Genomic DNA, 16,101 nt, shown 5'->3' with positions numbered 1-16,101 from the left:
TCCTTGTATCTTGGACTGTTTCTCTGTGCCTCACTGACTGGAAACCTCTGTGTGTCTTTTTAACTCTCGACTCTTCTGATTATCATTATGCAGAAAGAGTGTTGTTTTTAAGGCAACGATGAAAAGATTTCTTTTTTTCTCTCAGGGTTGTTCCTTGTCGAATTCCCTTTGCCAGAGAGCTGGGAGGAGGCTGGCCCATTGAAGTGAGAAGGACAAGGGAGGCAAGGGTTATGGTGAGGGAAGTGGTTAGGAAAGCGATGTTAAGATCACAAGCAGATCAACCACAATCTTACTGAATGGTACAGCAGAGATGAAGGGCCAAATGGCCTAGTCCTCCTTCTATTTTGTGTTTACCTCTTATCCCCCATCTCCTTTTTTATTGAATTAAAAATCACACAACACCAGGTTATAGTCCAACAGGTTTAATTGGAAGCACCAGCTTTCAGAGCACTGCTCCTTCATCTGGTGGTTGTGTTACTTCATTATTTGACTCTCAGACTCTCTCTGTTTCTATCTCCATCTTTCTCTTTCTCTTTATCTGTCTCTACCCTCTGCGCCTCTGTTTGAGTTTGAGACACTCTGTTTCCTATTTGCTGTCAATCTCCCCTCGATTTGCAGCGCTCTCTCTCTCTTTCTCTCTGGTCAGTTTTCTCTCTCTCTCTCTCTCCCCCCACCTCTCAGCCTTACTGTTTTCCCTATGGTTAAAAACCTGGAGTTTGTGTTTGATCAATTCACTGAACACCTCCTTCCCACTTCAGTTCTGATTGGCTGAGCCCTGGGAGAGAAGAAAAATCCGTAATTAAGTAGCTAATCTGATGCTGGGATGAGAGAAGCCTCCAATTCACATCACTCCTTCACACGTGTTAACCTTACACAACAGGATCGGTCTCCACTGAGCCCTGTCCTTCAGAGAGGAACCCGCTAGCGGTCTCTCCTTATCGCCAGTTCAGCTGTGATCACGGTCCTTACTGGGGTCCTCGGGATGACCGTTCCCCAGGTCTGGCTGCCCTCACTCTTTATCCTCAACATCTACCTCAAGCTGTGCCACCCCTGGTAAGTGAAGCCTTTAAGGAAAACCCTGCGTTCCTCTCCATCCAACCAGCCTCTGGCATCCATCCCCGTCACTGTTATCCAGCTTGGTCCTGCAAAAGAAAATCTGAGATCTTCCCCAAGCCCAACCCGGTCCTTTTCCCCAGACCCTGTCCCTCTCCATCACAGAATGGGCCACATCAAAGCTTTCTCGCCTCCAATTCTCAGACCACCCCTGGCTGGGGGCTGGGGTGGGGTGGGGGTGAGCTGAAGGTCTAATCTTATCTGAAGCCTTTTGAAAGATTTAAGAAGGTTCTCTCCCCCCACTCCACCCCCCCACGCACAAATATTTTCGAAGGGCAAGCTTGGCAGTTTTGTACAACTTTGACTCTTGTTGTTCCAGGTCAGTGAATAATTTCCTGATGACTGGTCCCAAGGTAAGAGAATGCCATTTTTATTTTGATCATCCTCCCATTGATAAATGATTATGGCAGTGGGTTTAGTTTTGTATTCATGGCGAATGATTGAAGATTCAGGGGCTATTTTTAAGGGAGCAGACTCTTTTATATCCCCTTCGCTATGTATGTGTGCGTCTGTGTGTGAAGGGGTGTTATGTCTATATACTGTATATGTGTCTGCGTGTATGCGTGTGTCTGTGTGTGGTGTGTGTATGTCAATATGTATGTGTCTGAGTGCATGTGTGTATGTACATGTGTGGGTGTGTCTGTGGGTGTGGGTTTATGTCCATGTGTCTGCGTGTATGTGTGTATATATATATGTATGTTTATGTGTATGTCTGTATGTATGTGTCTCCGTGTATGTGTGTGTATATATGTCTGTATGTATGTGTCTGCATGCATGTCTATGTCTATGTGTGGGTCTATGTATATATTTCTGTCTGTGTGTATGTGTGTGTATGTATATATATATGTCAGTGTGTATATGTGTGTGGGTCTATGTATGTATGTATGCGTGCATTTGTGTTTGTATATGTGTGTGTGTCTGTCTGTGCGTGTATGTGTGTATATGTATGTGTGTGTGTATGTATATCTGTGTATAAGTGTCTGCGTGTATGTGTGTGTATATGTGTCTGTCAGTGTGTGGATCTATGTCTGTATGTATGTGGCTGCGTACATGTGAGTATATATGTGTGGGTCTATGTCTATATATAAGTATGTGTGCGTGTTTTTAGGGTCTGCAGTAATAATGTTGGCGATTTGAAGACCACCTCGTTACTTTCTTGGCGCCAGCTCCTGTTACGGACCCAGTTGCATTCCGTTTTTAAAAGGACGGGATCGTTGGGAATAACAGGGCGAGCTGTTTTCCAAATTGTGAGACAGCCTGAGGATTTGCAAACTGGTTCAGTTTCATTCCAGTTAGCAACCTGTAAACTGCAGCAGGTAAAATGCTCAGGATCCTGACATCTCGCTGCTGAGATTTACTTTAAAAACTTAAAAACTTTCAGTTCTCCCCCATTCTCAGCTCCCTCCCCGCGGTGGGTTTAACTAATACTGGGTTCAACATCCTGAATTGCAAAGTTTGGATATGGGGGGGGTGGGATTTCTAGACAAAATAAGCGGCGGTCTCACTGGAACAGCGCTTTGATGTCGGGATGGACTGGACAAATAACGGGAAGTCTCCTCTGGAATGCTTGGAGGAATCTACAAAATATGGAACCATTAACTCAGAATATAAGACAGGCCTTCTAGGATTGAGATGAGGCAGAATTTCTTCATCCAAAGGGTTTTAAATTGGCAGAATTATCCACTGAAGAGCGGCTGCAGGATGAAATAATGTTGCAGTCGAGAGAATTAGATACTGAAGAGGTGTGTGAGAAATATGTGGAAATGTGGTTCCTGGTTGAACATGGAAGATGTAACAGGGAAGTAATGAGTCTTTTCTCACGAGATGCAAACACAGAGATACACAAAATTAAATACTAAAGCGCAGCCCGTGTTGGAAATGTCAACATATATAAAGAATTAAAAAGGTAACTGGAGAAATTGGAGCCAAAGCACAAATTCCGTGCAGTCTGATAATCCCCGGAATAAAAAAAGCAGAAAGTGCTGGAGAAACTCTGTTTGTGGCCTGGTGACAGAGAGAGAGAGAGAGAGAGTTGTTGACTTGGTGCGGCCAAGTGGGGTAAGTGTAGGGAAAAAACAGAACTCACTGGAGAAGCTCAGCAGGTCTGGGAATCAGAGTTAAAGGGTACTGTATCATTCTCCGTGTTAATGTTTCCAGTTGGTGACTTTCAATTAAAAAGCTGGTCAGGTCACAGGGAGATCTGGACTGATTTCAGCTGGGCGTGGGATGCGGTTGGAAATGCAGATTAAAGTCGAATTTTCGATTGTAAACTTGTCCTGATTTAAACCCACTCTCCCCCATCAAGGGGCCGGAATACAATTCTTATTGTGTCCATTGCTGTGGGATCCAAGAATTTCCCACTTGGCTGGATGTGGGCTGAGGTTACCAGTCTCTTGTTGGACAGACGCCTCTGCCACGCCCCCGTTCAGGTAAACAACCCACCATCCCTCTTGCCCCAGGAGGCAGTGGAAGGCTCGCCTCCTGATAGAGAGGGCAGGGGCTGACAGAGAGGGCATTCCCTCTCTGAGCTGAGAGAGGGAGAAATCAGAGCAATATAAAACCACCTGATGAAGGAGCAGCGCTCTGAAAGCTAGTGCTTCCAAATAAACCTGTTGAACTATAACCTGGTGTTGTGGGATTTTTAACTTTGTCCACCCCAGTCCAACACCGGCATCTCCAAATCATAAAATTACTGGAGGGTCTCTGGACCCGAGGCGTTAACGGTGCTTTCTCTCTCCACAGATATAGCCAGACCTGCTGAGCTTCTCCAGTTATTTGCTTTTGTTATAGAAAATAGGAGCCGGAGGAGACCCTTTGAACCTGTTCCATCGTAGAATCTGATCACGGCTGATCACCCAGCTCAGTCCCCTGTTCCTGCTTTCTCCTTATTCCCTTTGATCCCTTTAGCCCTGAGCCAATTCTATCTCCTGTTCGAAAACATTCAATGTTTTGGCCTCAGATGCTTTCTGTTGTAGTGAATTCCCCAGGCTCACCATTCTCTGGGTGAAAACATTTCTCCTCATTTCAGTCCTAAATTGCCTACCCCATACCTTAGATTGTGAGCCCTGGTCATCCTTTCTGCATTTACCCTGGCTAGTCCTGTTAGACTTTTAAGAGATTTTTAAACATTTGAACCTCACCTTGTATCCATATCCTGCTCAGGGCAATAGTCATGATATCCACATTCCTGCCCACAAGATTAGAATCATAGAATCCCTACAGAGTAGAGCCAGGCCATTCAGCCCATCAGGTCCACCCACTACCCTATGCCTCAGATCCTTGCATTTCCCATGGCTAGCCCACCTAACTTACATGTTCCTGGACACTATGGGCAACTGACCATGGCAAATCCACTTAACCTGTACATCTTTGTGACTGTGGGAGGAAACCAGAGCACCCAGAGGAAACCTACACAGACACGGGGAGAACATGCAAACTCCACACAGACAGTCAACTGAGGTGGAATCGGACCCAGGTCCCTAGTGCTGTGAGACAGCAGTGCTAACCACTGAGCCACCATGCCACCCATTAATGCAGAAAGAATTGCATACACTCTGCAATGCCAGTGGGAGACCAGAACAATTAGCCTTTAGAATGTTGTATTCTGAAGTCATATTAGATGCACTGTATCTCTCTCTGTCTTTCACACACATATGGCTGAACTACATGACATTTTTCTCTGTTAATTTCACACCTCTGGTTTGACATGAGGATTGAGTCCAGGCTGATGGTTAATGAGCGGTTGGTTTCCTGAGGTTGCTGCTTCTCTCCTGTTGCGAGGAGCTGGGGGTGAAGTGGCTGTTACCCAGTCTCTGATGAGCTGTTTCCTTGCCTCAGGCATACCTGATCTACTCCGGCAGTGTGGCAGCAGGTGCCCAGAGCGGTATTGAAGAATGTAAGCACCAGTTCGCGTGGGACCGCTGGAACTGCCCAGAGAGAGCACTGCAGTTGTCCACACATAGCGGTCTGCGGAGCGGTAAGAGAAAGCCATGGGAGGGACAAGGGCAGAGACCTCCTTCAAACCCACTGCAGCATGGTTAGCATTGCCATCCAACCATTGGTGATGATTACTGTCACCCATTCACTGTACCTCCTGACCGGAACATGTCCTGGGGAGCTGATGGCCTAGTGGAATTAATCCAGAGACCCAGGTAATGTTCTGGGGACCCGGGTTCAAATCTTGCCATGGCAAATGGTGGAATTTGAATTGAATCATAAAATAAAAATCTGGAATAAAGTATCTAATGATGACCATGGACCCATTGTCAAAAAAATGCCTGTCTGGTTCATTAATGTCCTTTTGGGAAGGAAACTGCCTTCCTTATCTGGCCTGGCCTATAGGTGACTCCAAACCCACAGCTATGTGATTGACTCTTAACTGCCCTCTGGGTGATTAGGGATGGGCGATAAACACTACCTAATCCCATGGATGAATTAAAAGTAAATGTCCACAGGTCTACAATTACCAGATGCTCCACTTAGGGAGCATGAGCAGAACCTCAGAAAGAGGCCATTCAGCTCATTTCCCTCTTACGTCCCTGCAGTTGGACCTTAGCTCTGCAGGTTAGACATAGATGCCCGTGCTTTAGATTAGATTTTAGATTACAGTGGTGCTGGAAAAGCACAGCAGGTCGGGCAGCATCCGAGGAGCAGGAAAATCGACGTTTTGGGCAAAAGCCCTTCAGGAATGGAGGCAGGGAGCCTCCAGGGTGGATAGATGTCGGTGCATCTTGTCATTGGCTATTGCACTGTTGGTATTACTGACTGGGCCAGTATTTATTATCCACCGTTCTGGTCAATTATTAGTCTCCTGTGGGGTGGGGAGTGAAGGGGTCACAAACATTCTCCCTTCTGAAACTGAATGGGTTTTTAAACATGGTCATCATTAGATTAACTGTTTCCTGGATTCGACTGATACCATCAGCTGTAGTGAGATTTGAACCCATGCTTCTAGAGCCTCAGGTTGGGATTCTGGATGACGAGGCCAGTGACATTTCCACAAGACCCTTCCTCCCCTTATTGAATGAGTTAAAGGTTTCTGCCCTTACCACTAGGCAGCGAATTCAGACACCCGCCATCCTCCGGGTGAAAATGTGTGTTCCACATGTCTCTTTTATTGTTCTATAATTAAACGCGACAGCACCAAGTTCCGAACCAACTCATCGACACTTTCAGTGAAAAACCCAAGACTGAAGATGGTGGATCTCTGATATAAAGCAAACTGTGATCACTGAGAAAGGGAGAGCGCTGGAGATTATGTTCGACAAAGTGACCTTTCCTCTGATCAAATAGGGTTTCTGTTTGTGCTTCCAATATGTCTGCATCATATTTGTATTCCAAAGTTTGGCAGTGATTTTAGATAGCAGAGACTTTCCAGTATTTCTTGGGTTTTTAAAAAGAATTCAATCTGTTTTTTCTTTCTATATCTCCTTTTCCTCTTTTCATCCATCATGTATCTCTCCGCCTGTTATTTATCACAGTGTAGAATCTATTGTCCAGTTCTGTCCCTCGTCCTCAATCTCTAAGCCAGTCTCTCCCTCTATATCAGGGAGGTAAAATCAATGACTGCAGATGCTGGAAACCAGATTCTGGATTAGTGGTGCTGGAAGAGCACAGCAGTTCAGGCAGCATCCAAGGAGCAGCGAAATCGAGGTTTCAGGCAAAAGCCCTTCATCAGGAATAAAGGCAGAGAGCCTGAAGTGTGGAGAGATAAGCTAGAGGAGGGTGGGGGGTGCAGTCCTGAACTATCTCTTACCTTTATACATGAACGTCTCTTTCTACCTTCTCTGTGCCCTTGTGTCCCCGCACGTGAGGCCATTCAGCCCCTCAAGAGTCCTGCCAATCAATGAAGTCATGGTTGATCTGGGTCTTCAATTCAGCCATCTCTCTCTCTCAATATTTCTCTCCATATCTTTTTCTCTCTGTTTATTTGCCAACTTGTTGGATTTTTTTAGTCTCAAACAGACTCTGTTGCTCTCAGGGTTTATCTGTACAGAAGCCTCTTAGATACAAGTCATGGATCCCTCCTTACATCCTCTCCTCCTTCGCCAAATGGCACCATTTCCACCAGCCTCCCATCCTACAGCTACCCTCTTTTACCCCAACTCCCCTTCCTCATCTCCCAACACTGAGTCCCCACCTCAACATGGCCAGCTTATAGACCAACATACATCCCTTCTTTCCACGTGAAACCTCTGAGGTAACACAGGGCTGTTCTCTTATGGAGCATAAGTGAATTGTGACAAGAGAATTCCTCTGTCCTCCGCCAGCAAACCGAGAGGCTGCTTTTGTCCATGCTATCAGCTCAGCGGGTGTAATGTACACACTGACCAGAAACTGCAGTCTGGGCGATTTCGACAACTGTGGCTGCGATGATTCACGGAACGGGCAACCAGGTAAGGAGTTGGCCACCAACATGTCGCACGGGTCAAGGGAGAAGCTGTATTTGGGCGGCGCCGATGGTGGCAATAACCATGTGCTTGATGCAGGAGGACAGGGCTGGCTGTGGGGAGGCTGCAGTGACAATGTGGGCTTCGGTGAGACCATTTCCAAACAGTTTGTCGACGCGCTGGAGACCGGCCAGGACGCCAGGGCTGCCATGAATCTGCACAACAATGAAGCCGGGAGGAAGGTAATGTTCACACAATCGTCACTCCCATCCACTCCTGTCTCTGCTGCAAAGAACACCCTTAAAATCAGAGCTGGGAATAAAATCACACAGAGGGTCACAAAAAATGTTCCATCACCAAACAAGTGGTTTATGATTGGTACCATTGAGTGTTACCTCACTTCCACATGCTCAATGTTGCCAATGTCTGATAACCAGAGGGCACAGATTTAAATAAATTGGCAAAAGAAGCAAAAGTGGCTTGAAAAAAAAAACTTCTTCACTCAACAAATAAGGGCTGGAATACTTTGACTGAGAGTTTGGTAAAGGTATGTTCAATAGATGCATTCAAAATGCACTTGAAAATGAACAATGTGTAATGCAACTTGGAGGAGGTCAGAGAGTGGTGGAGAATGGCATCCTCAGCGAGATTGTGCAGGCATGAAGGGCCAAATGGCCTCCTTCTGTGTGGTAACAATTCTGTGATTCTGTAACATTCCTGTGCAGAACCCTGTCCTTTGCAATGAGAAACAAATTGCACCTTTCTCAAACTAAACAAATGGTTTGAGGGACAGCCATTCCCTGCATTCCCCAGGGCAACACCTTGACCACAATGAGTTAACTTGTCAACCAATTGACGTCATTTTCTCATGCCTCATATATTGTTGTCCCTCTTAAGATTAGGTATTCTTGTGAGTCTGTCTTGATGAGGGCTAGACAAGAATTTTCAACAGTAAAATGATCTATTTTTATAATTAGCCTTGAGAGTGGTCTATGTATCTGGCAACTCGTCGATGCAAAATTAAATGATATCACAATCTGTGCATGCATTTCTTTCCCTTAAAATGTAGAGTAGTTGACTCTGAGGTCCAAGCTTTGGAATTATAGAGCAACAACCGTTATGCCAGTAACTGTGATGAACAATGGATTGAGTTAATTGACAGCAAAACAAAATAGAACCTAGATTCTAAACACTTACATTTGATCTGCACATCCCCTGGCTGTGGGTTTATCCAGCTAACCTGTTATAACATTAATGGAATAGCATTTATCCAATTTACTAATTAGCCAAGTTTGGACATTTCAACAATTATCTAAATGTATGTGTTAACCAAAGTATAATTACTTCATTTTTATCCAGTTTACATGCAGTCTAAGGTTGGATCGAGTAGCTCAGTGTTTCAAATTATTCACTGTATCGAAGAAGAGTGTTTCAGTAACAGGTCCACAATCTCTTCCCACCCTATCCCACATATATTCAGTAAGCTTCCATTGCATTGCTCAACCACTAATGCAGTAGGGACATGACGTGTATCATTACACAATGCATTATATCAACTCACTAAGATCCCTCTGTCAGCACCCTCTTGCACAGTCTATCATCTAGAAGGACAAGGTTAGCAGACATACATGAGCACACAACACCTCAAAATTCCATCCAAGTCACACAACATCTGATTTGGAACTATAACATTGGTCTTTAACTGCCACTTAGTTTTTGTATAGTACCTAAATCTTTATTTTAGTTCTGACCTCATCTGAGGATATATTAGTAATATTCAACTTCATGATGTGATAAAAACATTGATGTTTCTATGAACAGTGGTTACATTTTGTGGGCGGCACGGTGGCACAGTGGTTAGCACTGCTGCCTCACAGCGCCTGAGACCCGGGTTCAATTCCCGACTCAGGCGACTGACTGTGTGGAGTTTGCACGTTCTCCCCGTGTCTGCGTGGGTTTCCTCCGGGTGCTCCGGTTTCCTCCCACAGTCCAAAGATGTGCGAGTCAGGTGAATTGGCCATGCTAAATTGCCCGTAGTGTTAGGTTAGGGGTATGGGTGGGTTGCGCTTCGGCGGGTCGGTGTGGACTTGTTGGGCCGAATGGCCTGTTTCCACACTGTAAGTAATCTAATCTAATCTAAAAAAAAATTTTCCAGTTCTATTCTAACTGATAATAACTTCTTGTGAGCTGAATCATCATTCAAGTTTGGACAGATGGTCTGGATTAACAATTCTAAAATTTCGAATATTCTGTCAAACTGTTCTGTTTAACTGCACTAACTACTTCCTAAGATGTCTGAGGTGAAAGTTGAAAATATTACTGATCTGTTTAGTAGTTAACCTGTAACTAATCAAAAGTATTAACTTCGCGGTGTCTGCAAGGCTAATCTAAGTAATGATGACCCAGAAACAATCGTTTATTATCTTAAAAACCAACTAATTTGAAATGCCATTAAGGGAAGGAATCTGCCAATTTTATCTGGCCTGGCCTACAGGTGACTCCAGACCCACAGTAATGCGGGAAGCTGTTACTGCACTCAAAGGTCAGGCAATTAGAAATGGGCAGTAAATTATAGCCTTTATAGTGATAGTGTCTAAAAGTATAAGAGCAATTCTAATGGTGGTTACATTTTCCCTGCCTGGAAGATGATGCGAGGCAATGAAAAGTGCTATATAAATGCATATTTTTTTCAAAGATTGATGAAAGGATAAGGACATCCAATCCCCATCCAATTGCCCAGAGGCCAGTTAAGAGTCAACCACATTGCAGTGGGTCTGAAGTTACATGTAGACCAGACCAGGTGAAAATGGCAGATTTCTTTCCCTCATGGGCATTAGTGAATGGATTTTTCCCACAATCGATAATGTTTTCAAGGTCATCATTAGATTGTTAATTCCAAATTCTTACTTAATTCAATTCCACCATCTGTTGTGGTGTGATTCAGACCGAGGTCTCCAGAACATTACACAGGTCTCTGGCTTAATAGTCTAGCAATAACATCACTAGGCCATCATGCACCTGTATCTAAAATATCTACAAAATGTAGTTACTGAACAGAGGGTAAAATGTAATATTTCTGTTCCTCAGGCAGTCAAAGGCACAATGAAGCGAACCTGTAAGTGTCACGGTGTGTCTGGCAGCTGTACGACACAGACTTGTTGGCTGCAGCTACCAGAATTCCGAGAGGTGGGCAACTATCTGAAGGAGAAGTATCACAAAGCGCTGAAGATTGACCTGCTGAAAGGGGCGGGCAACAGCGCGGCGAGCAGAGGGGCGATCGCCGAGACCTTCAGCTCCATCTCCAGGAAGGAGCTGGTGCACCTGGAGGATTCACCTGATTACTGCCTGGAGAACAAGACCCTGGGGCTGCAGGGAACAGAAGGCAGGGAGTGCGTGAGGAAGGGGAAGCTGCTGAGTAAGTGGGAGAAGAGAAGCTGCAAGAGGCTGTGTGGGGACTGTGGCCTGGCCGTGGCCGAGAGGCGAGCCCAGATGATGAGCAGCTGCAACTGCAAATTCCACTGGTGCTGTGCCGTGAAGTGTGAGCAATGCCGGAAAACCATCACGAAATACTTCTGTGTCAAAAAAGACAAGAGATCCCGGAATGACAGCGCCTCAAAGAGGAAGGAAGGGAGGCTTGGAATGAGGCACTAAGGCCGTTCTCTTGAACTGACCAGTGACAATGCAAACAAAGACAATTAAACAACAAGGCCAACTCTCCTCTGGTCTCAAATTGGCCGGCGTTAGCAAACTGAGAAGTAGATGTAAAAAAAAGAGGCACTGTGTTTCCTTTGAGAAGTTGGACAGATCGTTTTCAGTCAATATAGCATTGTTCGTTTCATTTTTGAACTGTTGCAAACTATCAGACAGCTCAGAGACCAGCAACCTGTAAGTATCATAGCGCAGCTACTGCTGATGTGGTGGGATATGGGGCTTGCATTTCCGACCAAGAGTAACATCTACCCCAATGGAGTCTTTAGGGCCAGCCATTTCTTGGCAGTTCCCCAAGGCTGGCATTTACAGGCTTCCTGGCACAGGTGCGTGTTAATGGCATCATCATCCTTCCATTCTTGATATATTCACCCTTTGTGTTTCCCCCCACCCCCACATCCTTCACTTTAGCTTAGAATCAGAGAATATTACAGCATGGGAGAGGCCCTTTGTCCCATCATGTCTGTGCCAATCATCAAGCGCCTATCCATTTTCTAATCCCATTTTCAAGCATGTGGCCCTCCAGCCTCATATACTAAGGCATTTCAAGTGATTATCTAAACGCTGGTTAGCATGGACGAGTTGGGCCAAAGAGCCTTTTTCCATACTGCATGACTCTATGACTCCTTAAATATTGTGATTGTTCCTGCCTCTTTCAGGCAGTACGCTCCAGACACTCACCAGTCTCTGAGCAAAAGTATTCGGCCTCATATTGCTCCTGTCCTTCACCTGAAATCTATATCTCGGGTTATTGATCTGTCGATGAAGGGGAAAAGTTTCTTCTTATCTACCCAATTGCCCCCACATCAGCCTTCTCTGCTCTAAGGAAGACAACCCCAGCCTTATCTAATCCCTCTTCAGAGCCCTTCGGGTTTATTTCCAATTCAAAAGGCTTGCATTTGTAAAGCATGCACACAGCCCCAGGATGTGGCAGTACACTGCAGCCATTGAAGTGTTCTTCTGGAAAGTCTGTTAAAAGGCAACCTCAAAATGCCACCCAGCATTCAAGGAAAGAGGGCATGGCTTTTGCCCCAGATCCTCTGCCAGTTCCACCTACAGTGAGCTTAGGGAATAGCATTGGAGTGGCGAATGTGATCCATCAAGGTCAAAGTGTGTGTGTCTCTCTTTCCAGCAATGCACCAACCATGATTGAGTCACCCTCATCAATAAAATAGGTGAGTCCCACCGACCCAGCCTGAATGATCCAGTGGATCTGTGGTCTTCTGTCTTGAAGCTGGTATTTTGGAGGTTGCTGTCTGGTATCCTGTGACAGTATCAGGGGGTGGGCAATGCATTTTGAGAAATCGTGGAACTGTCCCCATGTTCCAGAACTCACAGTTTGCAGGAATTAGACCTAGCTGGGCCAGAGAGTGGTATGATGTTCACAAGCTGCCCAACCATTGAACTGATTAGGGTGGTGAATGTGTCTATAATGTCCTGGCCAGTGGGTGGTGCTTCCTGTCACCAGGACCCACTGAGGATATGGCCCCACTGCCACTTCAGATTGAGATTCCACTCCAGGCAGGCCCCCATTTCAGAAAGGTGTCTCACAAAGTATCGTAAATGCCACTCTGAAGGGGTTTCTTCTCTATTGATCATTCTATTTTTAGGTATTCCTTTGTGGGGTGTTGGCATTGTTGGGCAAGGCCAGTGTTTCATGCCCATCCCCAATTTCCCTTGAACTGATGGGCCTGCTAGGCCACTTCAGAGGGCAAAATCAAGAGGCAGCCACATTGCCGTGGGTATGGAGTCACATGTAGGCCAGACATGGTAAGATCGACAGAGTCCCTTTGTTTTGTCAACTAGAAGGGGTTTTCACAGCAATAGACAACCATTTGGCCAGTGAGAGCAATACATTTCCTTCACTAAAGGACACACATTTGAGGTAATTCCAATCCTTTTCTTGCTCTCTGTTCGTAGGACCGAATTAGTAAGAGGCTTCAGTCTTGGTGATAGGGCATGAAGTGAAAAATAGCAAAAAGGAGTTTAGTTGTCTCCATTACAAAAAAAAAGCACAATGGATCCTGAGGGGTATAAATTGGCTAGTTAGCCCCTCAAACCTAATCCGCCACTTGCTATGAGCATGACATGGATTAAACTTCATCTTAAGCTCCTTGGTTTTAATTCATGTCTTTGGTTAATACATTTCTGTCTCATAAATTAAAATACTGCAGATGCTGGAAATCTGCAACAAACCCTAGAGAAACTCAACAGGTCTGGCAGCATCTGCGCAGTGAGACAGAGAGACAAGAGTGAAGAAGAGTCACACTGGACTCGAAATGTTAAGTCTGTTTCTCTCTGCACGGATGCTGCCAGACCTGTTGAGTTTCCCCAGCATTCTCTGCGCTTGTTTCAAGTTTACACTGGAACCCCAGCCACAACCACGTGTCGTCTGGAAGAAGTCACTGCTCTGTCCACCTGCTGGATGTAGAAATGGGGACGGACTGGGCAGAGGGGAGGAGTGCTTTCTGCCTGTGCCCAATGTGGGTGAGGTTGTTAGCTAACAAGGGAGCTGAGTTCCATCCTTCAGTAACCTGTAGTTAAATAGGAGGGGGCCTCTAGTTTAATGAATTAGGAGTGGTGCAGTGGTAGTGTCCATAGTTCCATGCTTGGAGGCCTGCCTTCAAGTACCACCTACTCCAAAGGTGTGTTAACAACAATCTGAACAGGTTAATTAGACAATATTTAAAGCAGGGCAAAAGTGAGGACAGCAGATGCTGGAGATCAGAGTTTAGATTAGAGTGGCGCTAGAAAAGCACTGCAGATCAGGCAGCATCCTGCTCCTCAGATACTGCCTGACCTGCTGTGCTTTTCCAGCACCACTCTAATCTAGTATCTACAGCAGCTCAGACCTGAACAGGACAATGAAGCTCTCTGGCTGATCAATGGATTTTTGTTAGTTCACCTCATCGAAGGGTATAAAGCAAAGACAGGTCAGTAGCGTTGGGCTACAAATGAGCTGTAATTTCTACTCAACCTTTTCTGACATGTTATTACATACCATGAGCCTGGCTCTCCCAGCTCAGAGGCAGGGACATTACCACTGCGCCACAAGAGCGCTGTCGTTGCATTTGACGTTGGGGTTCACATGACTGTCCCCACCGTCCAGATGGTGGGCAGTTACACATCAAACTGGGTTTGACCCCCCCCCCCCCCAGACTGGGTCTCAAAGGGAAAAGTCCCAGTGATCCACCGGGCGGTATGAAAATGGAACAGGGAGCACAATGCAAGTTAAAGGGTTGGTCTGACAACATTAATGAGCAGAGGTTCCTCCCCCTCCCACACTAAATGACTATTTAATCGTGTAATGTCCAGGTACATGAAGCACTTTGTACATGGTTAGCTTATTGCACCGCCACCCAGATGTTTTGATGTCCTGAAATCCTTTCGATTCTCGATGTTAGTTTCCTTGTTGCAAAGTGTAGACGCTGTGCAGTTTTGGAATTCAAACTCATTTCGATTCTCATTCCGTTTTGGAACACGGAACCCGGTCTCTCGCTCCGGTCTCTTTTATAGGTTGTAACCGAGCCAGTGCAGGAGAAGTTGTTGCCGTGGAATATCTGGGTTTGATGGACTGTGCTATTTTCGTTTATCGTTATCTGACGCGACTCTCGCTCCAGCAGCAAGTCACATTTCTAATCCAATTTCCTTTTGTTAGCATTTCCCAGTAAAACAAGACAAATTGAATTCGGGAACATAGAAAAATCATTAATATCAGCTCTTTAAGTTATCCAATGTTACTTAAAACAACCATTATTAAAAACCGTACTTTCAAACTAATATCAGAATGCTGATTTGGTGGCGTTACTTTGGAGTCAGTCGATTATGATCACTCTTGTCATTTTTTTTGTTGTGAGAGGGGCTCCCCCCCCCCCCCCCCTCCTCAAAGGTGTAGTAACTCGGGAGGAGTACATGACTGTAGATGCTCGAATCTGAACTGAAAACCACAAATGTTGGGGATCAGAGCGGGTCGGGCATTAAAATAACTTGGAGGTCTGCGCGTTGGAAGCAAAGTCCAAATGGGATGTGAAAGTATAATCCATAGCATTTGGCGCAGTTCGCATTTCTAAACGTCCACCTGCTCTTGCGATTCACAACTAAAAGTCTGTTTTCCAAAAGTTCCCTTTTCGTTTTCACTGTCCCGTTCGTAACCAGTTTCAGAAATTGAAATAATTTTAAAAATCATTTACACAGCGCTAACGCCATTAGTTCTGGAGAACGTAGTAAAATAGGATTTTATAGAGTTTAAAGATATCTAAAGTTTATATGTATTTAAATTGCACGATGACTTTATAAGCGCTGTGCATATTCTCCCAAGCACATTGTTTTTCACGCAGGGTAAACATGTTACATTTACATACGTGCACATACATTTTAAAGATACACGCTGACAAAACATGAACATGTTATGTTTGCACATAAATGTTTGTATGTGCCGAACACAGTTATAGTTTACTCCATGTTAAACATTTACAAGACATAATGTATCATACGGTACTTTTGAGAAACTTAATACTATTTCAAATTCAGTACATTTTAGCTTTCACCTTCCGTTGGGACGTGGAATTGGGTTATTTTCTCAGTATGTTTTACTATTCGATTTAAATATCGGAGATGTGAGTTTTGAAATATAATTAGAGCAATATATCACTGCAGTTGGAAGAGATTAAAAACTGTTTGCCTTTGACTCGGATCGCTTCTTGTTACAGTTGTACAGAGTTTTGTAATTGGACAAAGTACCTGTCTAATGCTCACCAGAGGATTGCAAGTGTAAAGAGTTCAGACCAGAATACTGTCTCCAGAACTCCCCGACACACTCACTTCCAGCCTCTGCACACTCAAGTAAAACCGAACACAGTGAAGATTTGTCTGGAATCCCTAAAACAAAACC

The 16,101-nt window shown here is 44.9% G+C and overlaps 1 protein-coding gene across 1 annotated transcript; it reads left to right on the top strand.

The window, feature by feature from the left end:
- Positions 1-982: 982 nt before the first annotated feature.
- Positions 983-11,153, top strand: wnt8b (wingless-type MMTV integration site family, member 8b). Its single transcript, XM_060854114.1, has 6 exons — positions 983-1,053; positions 1,388-1,466; positions 4,951-5,089; positions 7,383-7,508; positions 7,602-7,744; positions 10,590-11,153. The coding sequence occupies exons 1-6, from the start codon at positions 983-985 to the stop codon at positions 11,151-11,153; spliced, it is 1,122 nt and encodes a 373-aa protein (XP_060710097.1).
- Positions 11,154-16,101: the final 4,948 nt, after the last annotated feature.

Source organism: Hemiscyllium ocellatum, chromosome 43 (assembly GCF_020745735.1).
Source record: "Hemiscyllium ocellatum isolate sHemOce1 chromosome 43, sHemOce1.pat.X.cur, whole genome shotgun sequence".
NCBI lineage: Eukaryota > Metazoa > Chordata > Chondrichthyes > Orectolobiformes > Hemiscylliidae > Hemiscyllium > Hemiscyllium ocellatum.
Note: the sequence above shows the minus strand (reverse complement) of the source record. Positions and strands in the feature narration are given on the sequence as shown.